General features: G+C 40.2%; 1 protein-coding gene across 4 annotated transcripts in view; it reads left to right on the top strand.

The window, feature by feature from the left end:
* caln2 (calneuron 2) overlaps positions 1–16,110 on the top strand; it is a 44,663-nt gene extending 28,553 nt beyond the window's left edge. For all 4 annotated transcript variants that reach the window (XM_056398223.1, XM_056398224.1, XM_056398222.1 and 1 more), the window contains exons 3-6: positions 927–1,070; positions 3,047–3,159; positions 10,308–10,461; positions 13,934–16,110. In XM_056398223.1, the coding sequence (XP_056254198.1) occupies positions 927–1,070; positions 3,047–3,159; positions 10,308–10,461; positions 13,934–14,061 (539 nt within the window). In that variant the 3' untranslated portion in view covers positions 14,062–16,110. The remainder of the gene's footprint in view (positions 1–926; positions 1,071–3,046; positions 3,160–10,307; positions 10,462–13,933) is intronic.
* The last annotated feature ends 540 nt before the right edge of the window (positions 16,111–16,650 follow it).

Genomic DNA, 16,650 nt, shown 5'->3' with positions numbered 1-16,650 from the left:
TTTTTACCAGCTAGTCTCTCCTTTTGTCCGTTTGCTGCTTGGTGCTGAGCAGGTAGCCTAGCGTGGGTTTTTGGAGCTTTATCACTTGCTACATCTGGAAACAACACTATGGGTGCAGTGAGGCTGAGCTGAAACAGTAAAGCTGTCGGCTGGAAAATGAAAACAATGAGCTGAAACCCTTTACAGCTCAGTGGAACAACAGCATCAGGTGACCTCTTTAACATACAAGCAGCCATTTAATTGACTGTTGATATAAAAAATATTGATTATAACCACTTTGCAGTTAGAGAAGGATTGTGATGATGATTGAAGGAAATCATGCTGAACAGAGGTAAAAGACGGGATGCTAAATGCGGCATTTAGTGTCAAAGTCACACAACCATCCATCTAAATGTCCAATGTCGATGGTTTTGTGGCACTACAACAGCATTGCCAGGAAAATGTAAAGATATGTCAAGTGTATGAACAAACAACCACCACTGGTGTTTTATTAAAATCAGTGGTGTAATAAGCACACACAGCAACTCGGAGATCAAACACACTGAATGTCAAGGAGACAACTTAAAAAAATGAACTTGAACAGTGAAAATGAAAAGAAATCTCCTAATAACACGCCAAACGTGTCAGAGTCAGTCACAGCATCTCAAATGCGAATGAATAAAAGGAAATGAATAGGGACACGCACACACACACACACACACACACACACACACACACACACACACAGAGGAAAGACCAGAGAAGTCACTCAATCAATTAAATCCCAGCCTTGGGTTTTAAAGGCAGTAAAAAAAAGACCAACAGGTTAAGGATCCCCCAGACCTTCAAGACACGTGCAAAACAAGAAGAGGAAAAAGATGTCTGAAAGGAAGCGGACGGAAACACAGAAATGCACAGTGATGATATGTGGTGTGTTTGTCATGCAGAGATCCGTGAGGCGTTTCGTGTTTTGGATCGTGATGGGAATGGTTTCATCTCCAAACAGGAGCTGGGCATGGCCATGCGCTCCCTGGGTTACATGCCCAGCGAAGTGGAGCTGGCCATCATCATGCAGAGACTGGACATGGATGGTGAGGCACTACATAAGGACACACACTTGGGTGCATATGCACATATGCAAAAACACACAGAGTGAACAAAGCTTGAAATATACTGCATGTGTATAATGTTTCTTTATAGGTGTTGTGTCTGTATTAAAACATGAGGTGCACAAGCCTGAAGAAGAATATTTGCCTTTTCAAAGAAAGCAAGTTGTATGAATATTTCCAAGTGTTTTCCATTGACATCACATTAAAATTCAACACAGTTGATGCCAAAAAGACAGAAATGAATGCCTCTTTAACTTCCTTGCGGCCACGTGGAATTTGAGTCACAGCTTCCTTCAAAATGATCCCACAAAGCATTTCTAAATTGCATTCACAGCAGCAGGTGGTCAGTTGTCAAAAACAAATCCCCCTGAGACAGTAAAGAGAGCTCCTGCTCCTTAAACTTCAGCTCTGCTTGTAAATTCACACAAGACTGCAATTACCCTTAAGCAGTCCCTGCATCACAAACAAGCTACTCAATCTTTCAGCCGGGTCTTATCTTCCTGCTCTTGATTCCACAGCTCGCGGTAAATATCAAAGGTCAGAGCTAAAAGCATTTTGCTTTTGCCTCCACGAGAGCAGCACTGCCATTTGTTCTGAGGAGAGAGAGACAGTATCTCCCTTAAAGTCCTCTACCTGTGACTGCTGTCGTCTCCGTGTCATCGCTCACAAAGCACTGAAAGCGATCACTGCTGGTGCAATTAGCTGAAGCTTGTCAATCATTATCAGGTGTTAGACAACCTGCGCAGTCTCTTATATAATTAATTTTATGTGCTTAAGAAATCTTAATCCGCTGATCTGTGGCATTATCCTCTTACCCGTCCTTCAGGTTTTCGAGCAAAGTGCTCTTGAAATGTAAGATTATATTATGTTAATTCAAAAACTGCATTTTTGAGAAGCTGCAGTCAGGTTTCAGAACAGAGAACTGATCATTTTTGATAATACTGATGATTGACGTGATACAAGGCAGCACTGCATTTTGTGAATCTGTAATTGCCCAGTCATTTTTAGTAATTTCCTAGAAACTTCCCTCCAAAAAACTGTAATTTTCATCTAACTGTAGGGAAAAAAAGAATTTTCTTGTACGAACGACTTAATTTAAACCCGAGTAAACACTAACTTCATTGCACATGTCGGACTGAATGCATACCTGTTGACAAATTTCACATTTCTACATGTTCAGCTGGCTGCTGTGCCCTGACTACACGACTCTCTAGGTTACACAGCAAGTAATTAGACTTCAATTATTGGAAGTGTACCAGCTGAATACTAACTTGATTTCCCCTTTAATTAGTACCAAATTGCATCCTTTTTTTTTTTCAAGGGAACTCTTGGAAATTATTCAGAAATTAAACCCATAAAATTAAGTGTTATCCTGCGACCAATAAAAACACAAGAGCGCTGGCACTTGTGCAGAATACTGCTAATGCTTCTAATGTGCTCTTTATTATAGCAAATAATAAATAGACCATTAGATAAGACTGTAAATTACTGGTAATATCAGTGTTGCCACTATATAGTATAATAGGTCGATGCACTAACTCAGTTTATAAGACATGCTGTCGTGGAGATGCTCACTGAGCGGGACGTCGGCTGTTGATTGCAATCTCTAACAACATGCAGCAGTAGAATACATAATGCAAAGCTTCACAAGTTGTGTCCTTTGAATTTAAATTTGCCAAATGTTCCCGGACTTGTCACAAAAAAAATGTTCCCACAGTCGCCCATACACAGACACACACAGGCACACACGCTCGTACAGGTGAACACTCATTATTTGAAAGGTGAATTAGGGCTGAAGATGCCTGAGTGTTTGTCATGGATGAGGGCACATCCATCTGTGGATCGATGTCAGTGCGTTTTTCTTTTTTTCTGCAAACATAAACTTCTTAGTATCTGATTTTCTATTGTTCTGGTGCCTGTGTGTGTGTGTGTGTGTGTGTGTGTCTGTCTGCCTGCAGGCGATGGCCAGGTGGACTTTGAGGAGTTCATGACGATACTGGGGCCCAAACTGCTGTCGTCCGACAACCGAGAAGGATTCCTGGGCAACACCATTGACAACATCTTCTGGCAGGTGAGAAACAAAGCGTCCTCCTCCCAGCTGGTAAAGAAGATGTTTCTCATCACTCACTCTCTTCGTCATTTATCAGTTCCATCCGTTACACCTACTCTAACTTACTTACTCCGTCTCACCTCTGACTGTGTGTCTCAGGAGTCAGAGCTGGTCTTACATCCTTAAGCACAGTCCTAGCTTCTGCAGGGAGTCTGCACAAGCTCACACCTACTTAACTGCAAAAATACACACACACACACACTCACACACTCTCTCTCTCAGGCCCCCCAACTGCTTCCTCTGTTCTCTTTCAAAAACAGAGACTTTTTTCTTTCAACTCTGAGTCTTGAAGGAAAAGAAACCTGCTGAGAATTAAGTGTTTCTTTACATGAGTATGTGTGTACTTTTGGGTTTCGCGTATGCAAGTGTGTTTATCATTTGCAGTGTTGCAGAAAGTATTACCATAATAAAGATTTCAGGGATGTGCCCCTTTTTTAATAGGGGAAGTGTGAGCTTGTGTGCTTCCAAGTGTCCAAACTGGGCTCAGTGGTGATTAAGGCTGCAGCTCATCTACATGCGTTTGAACGTGCTTACTTTGTTTTTGAAAACTGTTCCAGACAGAACATTTTCTGCTCTCAGATAGTGTTTTTTTTTTTTTTTTTGCTGCCTCTTAGGTAAGACATGCGACAATAATGAAAAGTGCAGAGTGTGTGTGTGTGTGTGTGTGTGTTTAAGTGTGTAAGGCGTTGAGTGTGAGGATGGCTGGTTGAGCAGGGCGACAGCTCTCAGGAAGCTGTTCTCGGATTTTCCTTGAGTCAAATGAGAGGAGAAACGTTTAGAGGGTGACTCACTGAAATGAGGAGGTGTGTGTGTTTCAGGTTATAAAAAAACATACTGGGCCACATTTACATAGATGGTCTTCATCCTAGATTTCATTGTGCAAACACTTAAGAAAATATCATGAAGGAAAAACCGCCATCTATGCCATTCACACATCAGAAAACAAAAGAAATGAATATAAAAAATGTCTGATTTTAACCAGGATCATTTCTGTCTAAGCTGTGTGGAATAAAGCACCTCTTTTTTAAAATGAGACACATTGCGTCTGTGACAGAGAGAGGGAGAAGCCAGCGAGGCTGAAAGAGATGAGGAAAATAGAGAGGCTGGCTGGACAACATGTGGGGAAAGGGGGGGTGGTGGGGGTGGAGTGGGGGGATGCCCCACATAAGGAATACAGGAATATAAAAGCAAACCCACAAAGGAGAAGAGTGGGGGGAAATGAAAGAAGAGGTACAAGAGACTGTGATTCATGAAGGTCGCAGACGGTGTGCGTCTCAGGGGTGATTTAAAACGTTCACCTCCCACAAAGAGAGAAAAAGACAGACCATGAGAAAACAGGAAGAAAGGGGACGGAAAAATGAGAGACGGAAGAGGACAGAAAGCAGGAGAGGGGAGAGGAAGCGAGCAATGAACGCAGAGAGCAAAAGAATATAGGGAGGAGGAGGAGGAGGAGGGGGATGAAATGGTGGGAGGAAGTGTGTTTGAGGACTGTGTGAGAGCAGTGTTTTTTGTGTGTTTGTTTGTATGTGTGTTTATATTTCACAGACCTCAGAGGGAGACAGGAAGAGAGAGAGAGAGAGAGAGAGAGAGTCATTGTGTTGAAAAAAGAAAGGTGGAGGAGAAGGAGGTACATCACGTTGGGCCATAATGACTCCGTTCAGATAATATCCTTGCACAGTGAGATATATAATGATTGACTTCATGTTGGTGTTGTCATGTTTTGTGTGTGATTACATTTTCCTGTGTGTACATATCTTGAATAGACAGATTGTGTGTGTGGCCTGTTTGATTCAGTGTACCACTCAAATATCTGGGAAACATTTCTGTTTTTCTGTTTATTTTCCGCTGTAGCGTGGTCTGAGTAAAACCTCGGGGAGATTCAGATATCGTCTTTGAAAAACTCCTGACTCGAGTTACCACGTTTCTGCTGACAGTCAGTAAATTAGATTTGAAAAAGGAAGCATCCAGTCTTCCATTGCAAATTAAGCTGAAGTGCCTAAAGATAGTCATTTTCATTTTCAGCTCGATTAAAAACAACAAACTTTAACCAATATCAAAACAGTGTATTTAGGAAAGTGTCTATAAGACATGGGTCTGCAGATTCTTTTATAATTTTACAGTAGCTGGAAGATGTTCACACTGGTCAGACTTGCATTACTTTCAATTGGCAGACGCTTTTTTATCCCAAGGGGCCTACGACTTCTTCGTTCTTCTCCTCCGGTGGTTCATCCAGTGATCCTACTGCAGCAATGTACAGGTTCACCAAAGCACACAGTGACTCTTTAACATTACATCTAGCCATGGTAGAGTTTTGTTGATTACACAGTTAATTCCAGGCAATGAAAACTACTAGTTCAAAAGGAACAATAAAATAAATATATTAATAGTTACTGCCAGCAGCTGGTTCCTTTAGCTTAGATTAAAGACTAGAGATGCTGAGAAACAGCTAACCTGACTCTGTCCAAAGGTTAATAAAATCACCCGACCAGCACCTCTAAAGCTCATTAATACTAATCAACACACTATATCTTGTTTGTTTAATTCATACATCACCTTAAATACCAGGATATTTCTAGGCCGGGAACAGTGACTAACCCGCTTATGCTAATGTGACAATGTTACACTGAATAGTTTTACAGAGACCGGGCTCGTATGCCACAGATCGTGTGTAGTCAACGAGTTAACTGTCAGCCGTCAGTCCATCACCATCATCAACAGAACGCAGAGACTGTAAGCTGTCGCCACTATCAGCGTTATAGAAGAGATTTAACTAGGATGTTGTAAACTGTGTTTATTATGCTAAGCTAAGCTAAGATAAACTAACCATGTCTCAGTTCCAGCTCGACATTGAACGGGCAGACATGAGAGTGGTATTGATCTACTCGTCTAACTCTTGACATGAAAGAAAACCAACACTGACGCAGTTAGTAGGAGAGGGGACGCCAGTTATGGTCTCCAGGGTCAAAGTGACATGCTTTGTTAGCCAAGCCATTCACCTTGACCTCCTGCAGTCACATACACCATCACTTTAATTCCACCTTTTTTTGAATATGTCATTATTTATATGACTGGAAGAGACACGAGTCAGTTTAAGCACTTGAATGACCTAAAATGTAGTTTTGCTTTGGGTGGAGCCCGTCTCTAAAGTGGTTTCCATTTATTTCAGAGTGGAAAATCTCATCTGTACTCATTTGTGTCAATAGTTACATTATAGATATAGTCAAAGTTATACCAAGTTTTTATCAAAGTTTTCTACCATTAACTTGTTTTTTTTTTAGCTCGACCACCTGTCAGTGTTTCATCAATGAAAGCAGAGACTGAAGAAGAAGGGTGAAGGAAGCAGAATGAAGTAGTTGGTCAGTGACAGGCTGATCACTGTCATCTACATCTGCTGAGACAGTCTGCCATGTTCATACTCATGACCGGCGATGCCAAATGTGGTGTAATTTTAAAAAATGTGGTATGTCTCTGTTACATAATAACTGCCATTTGGTGGATGGTTTTTATCCAAAGTGCAACACCATAAGTGCAGTTACTCTAACACTGGTGTGTGAAAAGTGACTGGGACAGGGCCTCGTCGGTTTCAGCTCCTCCACTGTAGAACATTTTGCTTCAGGTTGACAAAATCTATTTTTAGGAGTCGGCGTTCATTCCATCGGAAAAGCAATTGTAGCTGATTATGTTTCTATGGATCCAGTTTATCTATTATTCATATGTGTGTGTGTGTGTGTGTGTGTGTGTATGTGTGTGTGTGTGTTTGTGTACATGCAGATCACATGGATGCACATCTCTGTACTTTTACAGCAGTTTGGTACAAATGTTTTTCCAACAGAAACACAGAAACTTCACTTGATCTATTGCTGCTGCAAAACAGAAAAATGGGAGGAAAAGAGTACAGAATAAAAGAAACAACACTTGGAGGTTGTCACTCAGGGTGACTTTTTAGATAAGGGTCAGAAGACAAAGCAGGTGGACGACTGACGGAACAAGCTTTTGCTGTATGAGGGCAAGCAGGATTAGACAGGAAGGACAGCGTGTAAGCACCTGTTCCTCTGATTGATGTGTCCTGGCTCCTTCAGTATGTCACCGGTCACTGCTCGCGATCCCCTGCGGTTTCCCTGTCACACACACACACGCGCGCGCACACACACACTGCATATTTGAGTTCATCCAGCGAAAGACAAAATGCTCTGACAGGCAAACTCTCAAGTCTTTGTTTCCCCATCATCACTTTGTGTGTGTGTGTGTGTGTGTGTGTGTGTGTGTGTGTGTGTGTGTGTGTGTGTGTGTGTGTGTGTGTGTGTGTTTGTTTGGATGTCGATGTCCTTCAGAGACCAGGCAGGTGGAGAAATCACTCTACTGGTTGGTAACAGGTAGCAGCTCCGCTGTGGCATTTCCCCCCTCAGACAGACAGACAGGAACATTGTACATTCTCCGTGCTCCTGCCCTGAACTGTCATGTTGTCTGTCCTGCGGCTGCAGTCCAAAGAGTTTTTCCTCCACTTGCCTGCATCCATTCAAAGCAGAGATACGTTTGGCAAGAAGGACAGCAGAAATCAGGCCCTCGAACTGCTGCTGCCACTCCCTGTTTGTCTGCCCTGGAGTGCCACACAAGGTTGCATGAGTCAGAGCAATTAAAGGCCCAATCTGTGTTTTTGTTTGACCATATACATTTAAAGTATAATCATGTATATAATAAAAGAATTTGAGAAATAGCTGAAAATCATCATTATATTAAATATTGACCTGTTTTGCAGCCGTGCTTAGCTTTAGAAAATATAAATAACAGATTTCAAGTTTCAAAAAAACTCAATCAAACTGGGAGTGACAACATCTTTATCTTCCACGTTGCATTGTTTGCTATTGAGTATAACCTCAGTTTGAAAACCATATTATAGATAATAATCTTGGTTCCATGTTCTATTAGGTTATTCTCTTTTACCTTTATCTAGCAAAGGGTGTGTGTGAGTGTTTGTTTTGGTCTGTGTGTGTGAGTGAGAAGTTGGAGAGAAAACATGAGAAAAAATGAGTGATTTAATGAGTGTGTTAATCTGTGTATGTGTGAAATCATTCTTCTATTTACTGCAGTGTCCCAGGTTTGCTAATAATGTGTGTGTGCGTGCGTGCACGTGCGTGTGTGATTACAGTGTAAATCACCAGGGAAAGCAGCAGCAATGGTTAGACTGAAATCAATACACATCTGCAAAACGATTTTTGTTTCCACATCAATGCACACAGAAGCGAACATGCAAAATACTGTACATATAGATATAAAGATTAATATTCCACGTTAAGTGCTTACATAAAATGAGTGTTTGCATGTGTGTATATATGCATGTTGGAAGATGATATCACACGTTTCTTTTAATGCATTAATATCTTGTCAAGCTCTTGAGAACCTAAATGAAAATACATTCTCAAAATGATCATGTAATTCAATTAATATCTGGTTAAAGAAATTATATAATTATAAATATACTTAATATTATTGAGGAGCTATAGCCAGCAAGCAGTTAGCTTAGCATAAAGACTGGGAACAAGGGGATATAGCTGTCCCGGCTCTCTCCAAAGGTAAAAAAAAAAATTCACATACCAGAACCTCTACAGTTCATTAACTAACACATTGCATTTCTGTAGGAAAAAAACAAGAATAAAACTGACACATTGTGGTTTTTACAGGATGTAAATTCTTGGCTGCAGGTACTGACTTCCTCAAGTCTCCGCTGACTTCCTGCAAATCTCATGGTGATGACAAGACAATCACTGTGCCCGGCAAAGAAAAAGTTCCATGAAACTTTCAGCAAAATCACATCTCGTTGTTTTATCACTTATTTCCTACAGATTTAATAGACAAGATCTAAAGTCTTGATACAAAATCTGTAACTTTGGCCAGAGGCAGGCTAGCGGTTTCCCCGTTTCAAGTCTTTGTGCTAAGCAAAGTTAAACGTCTTTTGGCTTTATCTTCATATTCAGTGACTAATGAGACCACCTCTCAGCAAGTGAGCAAATATGCACTTTTATTTCCCAGTATGTCAAACTACTCCTGTAATGAAAAAATAAACTACGAGTCTGACCAAGCATTCACTGTCAGGTTTTGATAACTGATGGTCAGTACCAATATTGAGGTTCGATATCCAATCCTACATTAACGCTAGTAATTTTCCTTTTGGAAACAATATCTCTTGTTTTCCCCGAGGTATTTGAGTATGAAAGATGTTGTTCTTGGAATTTAGCAATAGCAATAAAGCACAAACAGGATTACCATCCCCCTGTTGAAATGAGCATTTCTTCTCCACTATCTCAACTCTGTCAGGTCCCTGTACCACTATTGTCTGCCAGTTCTGTTTTCTCCATCTGTGTCTCCCACTACGTCCATCGTCTCAGTTTTCTCTGACCTCGCCATACTTCCTGTTTTCCCATCTTACACGATCTCTCTTCGACTCCATCAACCCCCTATTTTCTTCCTCTCTGCCTCAGTATGTCCATCTGTTGTGTTAAACCGAGCGACTGATTGTATTTGAATCCGTCAGTGAGGTAAATAATCTAGACATACTGTAGATGCTATGTGTGTGTGCAGGTGTGTATATAGCTTGTAGAGGGGATCTGCTGGACTGGCAGGAAGGACGTGATGTTTGGGAAGGGCAGACAGGGCGTAGGACAAAGGCTGAGATATATTCAGATTTCAAGTCAGTGATTGGTCAGAGCCTCATAAATCATTTTAAACACGAACATGCGCACACACCTGAGAATACAACCACCTGCAATGAAGTTATGTGCCGGTATTTTCATTTTAATTGATATGTCCATTAACCCGATGGCATGCATACATTTATGCAATACACACAGGTTTGCATACTGATTCAGGCACCCAAAAATAGCACTAGTGATGCATTGGCAAACATGCTGCCATTACATTACAACAGACATCTTTCTTACTTACACTTACAACACATTTTATGCAATAGAGCACAAATGTAGATGCCATCGTTTTTCACAGCTTGTACATTTCACACCTCATTCTTACATTCTTATCGTCTATATTTATCTAACCTCATAAAGCCAGTTTATGGATGACTGTGTCTCTGCATTGATCGCCGTGTGTCCCTGCAGTTTGACATGCAGCAGCTGTCTCTGGATGAGCTGAAGCAGGTGCTGTTCCACGCCTTCCGGGACCACCTGACAATGAAGGACATAGAGAACATCATCATCACCGAGGAGGAGAGCCTCAATGAAACCTCAGGGAACTGCCCTGAGTATGAGGGAGGTGAGGAAGCTACTCTCATGGAAACTTTGCTGTTATAATTACCTGTGCTTACAACAACTCATTTTGTACTGAAATTCAGAATACATAATAAACTTTTACTCATAATACACTTATTTGTCTTTTGCGGAGAATCAGATAAGAAGATCAATACCACTCTGTGCTAAGAATGGAGCTAGTGCCAATTGACAGATTAGCTTAGCGTAAAGATGGATAATAGCCTTGGCCTGTTTCCAGACCTCTATTGCATCTCTAATTTGTTCTTTTCATGCTGTTTATGAGAGACAATTGACCAATCAGAGTTTAGTTGGGAGGATTAAGAATAGGGATGTCATCTTCCTGCTACCTAGCTACCAAGCTACATCCACAAAAAACAGCAAAAGAAAAGTGGCAACAATGAGATAAATACAGCTGAACAGGTTGTTGTAACTCTTTTTTCAGAAGAAGTGAAAATGATGTCCATGGGACCAGTCATTTGCTACTGACTGGTTAGGGCAAAACAAAACAAAATACCCTGGCTGAATGAATGGAGTGAAACAAAGAGGCAGTTCAGTCTGATATCAGGAAACAGTCCGGCAGTTTCCTGGCTGCCTGTCAACCTCACAATGACAAGAAACAAGCCAAATCAGCACGTAACTCGGCGTAAGATCACAAACACATTTTTACTTTTCATACAAGATCCAACATATTAACTAGCGAGCTTTAGAGCTGTTGGTAGGCATGTATTTGAACTTTGCATTAGCTAGCTAGCTTTCCCCCCTAGCTTTCATTCTTTTTGCTAAGCTAAGATGATTGCCTCCTGGTTCTAGCTCCAAACTCAGGGCACAGCTTTTGACAGTGCTATTGATCTTCACATCCAACTCTCAGCAAGAAAGAAAATAAGCATGTTTCACAAAATGTCAGACCACTCTTTTAAGGCTGAATTATAGATGAATCATAAATCAAAAGTCTATGCTGCTTCCAGCGACACCGGTTTAAATTCGTGAAAAAAAAAAACTGGAAAAGAAATAACACTTTTAAACACAGACATTTTTTAATGACTTTCTAAGTTTTGTTTGGCAAAATTGTAAGGTGAAAGTTGTAATCAGCCGCGATACTGTATCATCCACCACAGAGCTTTCATCTGTAAGGTGCTGAATCTTAGAGAAAGGTCAAGAATGTTAAACCAGATTCAAGAAAACAGATGTCACGTTTAATGATAAAAATCTATTAATGTCAAGGTCATGAATTAATTTCCTTGAGTTTCAAAGCCAGGAATGAGAGGGTTGATGGGCTGCTGATGTTTGCGTGCCCAAGTGAAACACAAAACGATTTTTTCTTGAGACAGAAGTTGTGTTGCTTGAGGGAGAAGAGAGAAACGAAAACCCAAAAAATGACCCTTAGTTAGTTATGGTCCAGAGTTAGAAATTGCCTGTCTGCTGTGAAACTTCAACCAAGTCAGACTAGGACAAAGGTAAAGACGGATCAAACGCACATAAAAACTAGGAAAGTCTTAATGAATCCATTGGGTACTGGCCTACAGTCTCAGGGAGCCCTAAAAAGAGAGAGCTGGGAGGAAATGGAGAAACTTAGGGGCAGTGAAGGAAGAGATAAGAGGCTAACGGAGGGATCAGGGAACTGCTGGCTTGGCACTCTTTTCTCAAAGTTTCTGGTGTTGAGGGAAGGGCATGCTGTGGAATTAGGGAGAGGAAAAAGAACAGCAGAAAGATGTAGAAAGAGGAGAAGTAGGCAGGGGGAGGATAAAGGAGCTAGATGAAGAGGTGTACAGCCTCTCTGGTAAAAGACAGCTGTATGCTTCCCCACATTTAACCTTCTTCCCACATCCTCTACATCCTTCTTTCATGCCTGCTCCCATCTTCTTCCTGTCCAGTGGGACGTCAGCGCCTTTCACAATCCCTCTTAGATCCACGACTCAGAGCTGTGACTTGATTTATTGATGCAATGTATGATTCTAACAAACTGAGACAAGGGGGCTGACGGAGAGGAAACTTTTGGTTGTTGCTTTTGCTGCAAGGGCCTGTTGGAGGACACATCTGTCTTCACTCCTCATCCTCTTTCAATCTACAGAGATTATCTTTTTGGGGGAGAAAAGAGGCCTTTCAGCCCAAACAGGGGCAGCAGAACAAAAGTTCCACCTCACTCCTCTTGCCTTTGTTTTAGAGCCAGTTTGTGCCTTTCATGTGTTCATCTTTTTTCACATTAAAGACACTTCTGATACTGATAATCTGGGTCACAGAAATAAGATGCAGAACATGGCAACTACAAATGTTTGCTGCTACTTCACTGATATTTGTTTGGGTCTGAAGGTGCACTGTGAGAAACAGGTTTAAATTCCATCACTATACATGAATCTGAAATTTCTAATTCAGGCACAGACTTTGAGGATTATGGAAATGCCTGTAAAGTTTATTGAAGAAGTTCTCACACTGTAGTTTGTTCATGGTAGCTATAGTTTTTTTCTGTGTTCACAAAGTAATCGTTGTTGAACTTTGTTCAAATTTTGAAGGTTTCAGTTTCTTATGGCAGCTGCTGTAATGGATGATGAAACCCCAGGAAATGCTGAATTATCATTTACACTGCGTTACAGAAGATAGTGGAATAGATGTTGGCCCAGATGTGACGTCAATAAACTAATGAGTCAATTAAGGCGAGACACTACAGGCAAATATTTTGAGATTTTAGGCTTTTTTTCTTCTATAACGTCTTATTTGATTCAGACTAGAGGGAAGAAAAACTCCAAAATACACATTTAGGTGTTTATTTTACTGCACTTTGTCTGTATGCGTCTGTAGATTTCTCCTAATTTCACCAACAGTTAGCTTGCTAACGCAAATGCAGCATCACAATCACTGTCTGTGCCATGTCATCATAGGTATCATTGTAAAGCTCTTTCTCTCTCCTCCTGCACAGTGTTATCAGATCCAAATGTGGTCATTTCCTTTGTATTGTCCACAATATTGTTAATAGTGGTTCTTAATGAAAATGTATTGAATTTTAAAATAGTTTTATTAAAATGAGTTTTTTCTGATACCATGCCAGAAATCTCCACTTCAGTAGCACTTACACCAAACTTTACAGTTTTATTCTGATCTATATTCTGAAGGTTACTGAGGAGTTCGTTCACATATCATTCACATCCTGATTTATGTAACATTTTATTCCTAAAAACATGATGAAAAATGACTTTTTAATGGCCGTTAACAGTGTTTTCTGTTTTATGGAGTGATAAAAGGAGACATCCAAAATCTCCTCAGTAAAAAGCTTTGACTCTAATATGTCAACAAATTGAACACAAATCTTGACCCTGGCTTCATCCATGTTCAGACTTCTGTTCTGGAAATGTATGAAAATGAGCTCATATTTATCTAGATAATGCATAATTTGCATATTTAAACTTATAATACAAAAAATGGTTTCATGGTTTCTTGTGTTAACTCTGTTGACTCTTATTTCTTTTCTCTTTCGCTCCTCCCAGTCCATCCTAAGAAGAAGAATCGGCAGACGTGCGTCAGGAAAAGCCTGATATGCGCCTTCGCTATGGCTTTCATCATCAGTGTCATGCTTATCGCAGCCAATCAGATGTTGCGGAACGGCATGGAGTAACCAATTGCACTGTGAGCATGGGGAGTGGACAGAACAGCCATGACCTCACATCTTGTCTTTGCAGCCAAAGCTGGACCAGCCACAACCCAAGCACTTCTCTAAACAATCAGTTGACTTTTTCTTTTCTTTTTTTTTTAAGTTTATTTTGAACTTAACCTTATAGAAGCAGACAATGAGAGTAAATGAAGAAATATATTTGTTTTCATGCAGAGTAACTGGACTTACTGGTCATATGGAACCTGAACTGGAAAAGAATTATGTTTTTATATAAATCATGAGAGTAAATAGAAGGATTTATTTTGCTGTTTTCAAGACCAAGACCACCCTTTAAACTTAATTTTCTAATTACCGAAAATGCGTATCAGGTGCTTTGAGCCATTCTAAAAAAAAAACAAACAAACAACAGTTATTATGGACAACTGAATATTAACCCCAGAGAAGTTGCGCTGAATGTGAACTGAGTGAATGAGGGCACTGAATGTTGGGCACAGTATTTAAATGCATAGTAAATCCCTCCCATCCCTAGGTTTTTTGTGAATCGTCTGCGTCCTCGGCTCAGTCCACTAATCTTTGAAATCTTTGTGTATCTACAAGGAGCACAACACAATAATCAGTGAGGGACCACTTAAGAATCACCACTTTCCCACCATCTCTGCTCTTTAGTCTTAGTACTGACTGATTGATTGACTGATTGGTCACTCAACATTTGTGTGAGTCTGTAAAAGACAAGCTCAGGATGTCTGAGAGGTGTCAAATATATAAAGGATAAAAAACAAGAGACATCAAATCTCTCCAATGAAAGTGGAGATATGGTTTTTGGATAATAACAGGACGAGGCTGAGACAAAATATTTTTAGTAATGTGTTGGGGGGAAAATGTTTCACCTCAGCATCTCATCGTAATACTGCCCAATTGTGGTAAATATAGACCACACAAAAAGCATGCCAGTATATACACTGCCATACCAAACATTACTCTAACCCCAGCTTCCCGTGGATTTCACTGTATATATAGTGCTACTTAGCTTGTGTAATGTATTATTCCTCTAAACAGCAGAATGTATGATGGGTAGAAACTAGTGCGATATATCAGGGATATACAGTAGAGCTCTGAATTACTGTTTGCCACGGCTGCTTTCTTGGAAAAGGTTGCATCCTGGTGGTTAAGATGAGAACTGCAGCTGAATGCTTGGACAGCCATGTTTACAAGGTGTTCAAAAGTGAAGAACAACAGCACTGATTTTAAGCTTGGATCTGTGTCGTGTCAGTGTCACAAGGGCAGTTAGGTTTGTATTAGTGAACATTCATTATTTTTAATGGCAAAAATCAAGAATTTCTTTTTGTTTTTTTTGTTTCCCACATCCCAATTTGTGCTGTTGCACTTGTATACAGCTCAGGATTGGATGAGAGACTGAAGGTGTCAGCTGTGGTGCCTGTGATGGTTTCTGGGGTCGTATCTGTGTTTTATGGTTCAGATCTGAGAGCACTAACATGTTATAAAATCTCACTGGGACGAGTTTTGAAAAGACCTTGTAGGTGTTTACAATCACACTCCTCTTTTATAATGGAGCCGCCCGAGGTTGAACATCCCAATGACAACCACAGATTAAATTTGAGGATGAAAATTTTTTTTTTTTTTTTTTTTTTTAAATGTGGTTGCAGGGCTGGCCAATAAAGAGATGTCACTGTTTATCTACTGTCATTGGAATTGTATTGTGATTATATGTTCATTTCCTGTCGTTGTTTTCCAAAATTCTCTTGTCCAAACAAAGAATCTCAAACACATTATCATTTCAAAATAAGATTACCTGAGATTGCGTTTAACACATTTAAAGCATCAGTTCGTTACAGTGAACATCATCTCTATGATTTCATGTGATTTTGATTTTGTGATATTAAAAGTATTTTCATTAATATTGTGACAGTTATTTCAACCAACCTGCCCTATGTGGATGCCATCTTTTAAAACAGATTTGTTGGTGTTCATTGCTACAACATTAACATGTGTGGATTCCTAAACTGCACGGTGCTCCCCTTGGACATCACTGGATCAGAGACTGTTTCGTTCCCATTAATACCCCGGAGCGATTATTTGCTCTCTCGTCTTTTGCTGGGATGGACGAAAGCAAATCTAGATATTTCAATCAAACTGATGTGCGACCATGTGAGTTTAAATGCCGTCTGTGTTAGACAGTGTATAAAGAGGGCAAGAGGGGAGAGGGCTTTCTTTTAAAATAAAAAAAAAAACTAGCTTTGTAAGATCAAGTATAACAGCAAAAATGTATTATACTGTAAATCAGTATGCATGTTGTTGTTTAGATTTCCGTGTCTTTGAAAGACAGGGAAATCCATTTAATCTTTCTTTGTGGTGGCACAGCCTTGATTTCAATGTAGGTATGTATGTACTACTGTCACATATTTGACTTTCCAATTTATACTGTAATAGCCATTTTTTCTAGTTTCTACCAGCTATTAATCAAATCAGAGTGCAGGAGAGGGCATTTTCATAAATATGCAAATACAAGGTCACATCATCATCGTCGTCGTCATCATGTCTGTTCCACATCATCTAGGGTAGAGTCTGTAGGCC

This window comes from Seriola aureovittata, chromosome 15 (assembly GCF_021018895.1).
Source record: "Seriola aureovittata isolate HTS-2021-v1 ecotype China chromosome 15, ASM2101889v1, whole genome shotgun sequence".
NCBI classification, from domain to species: domain Eukaryota; kingdom Metazoa; phylum Chordata; class Actinopteri; order Carangiformes; family Carangidae; genus Seriola; species Seriola aureovittata.
This window is presented reverse-complemented; position numbering and strand designations above follow the sequence as displayed.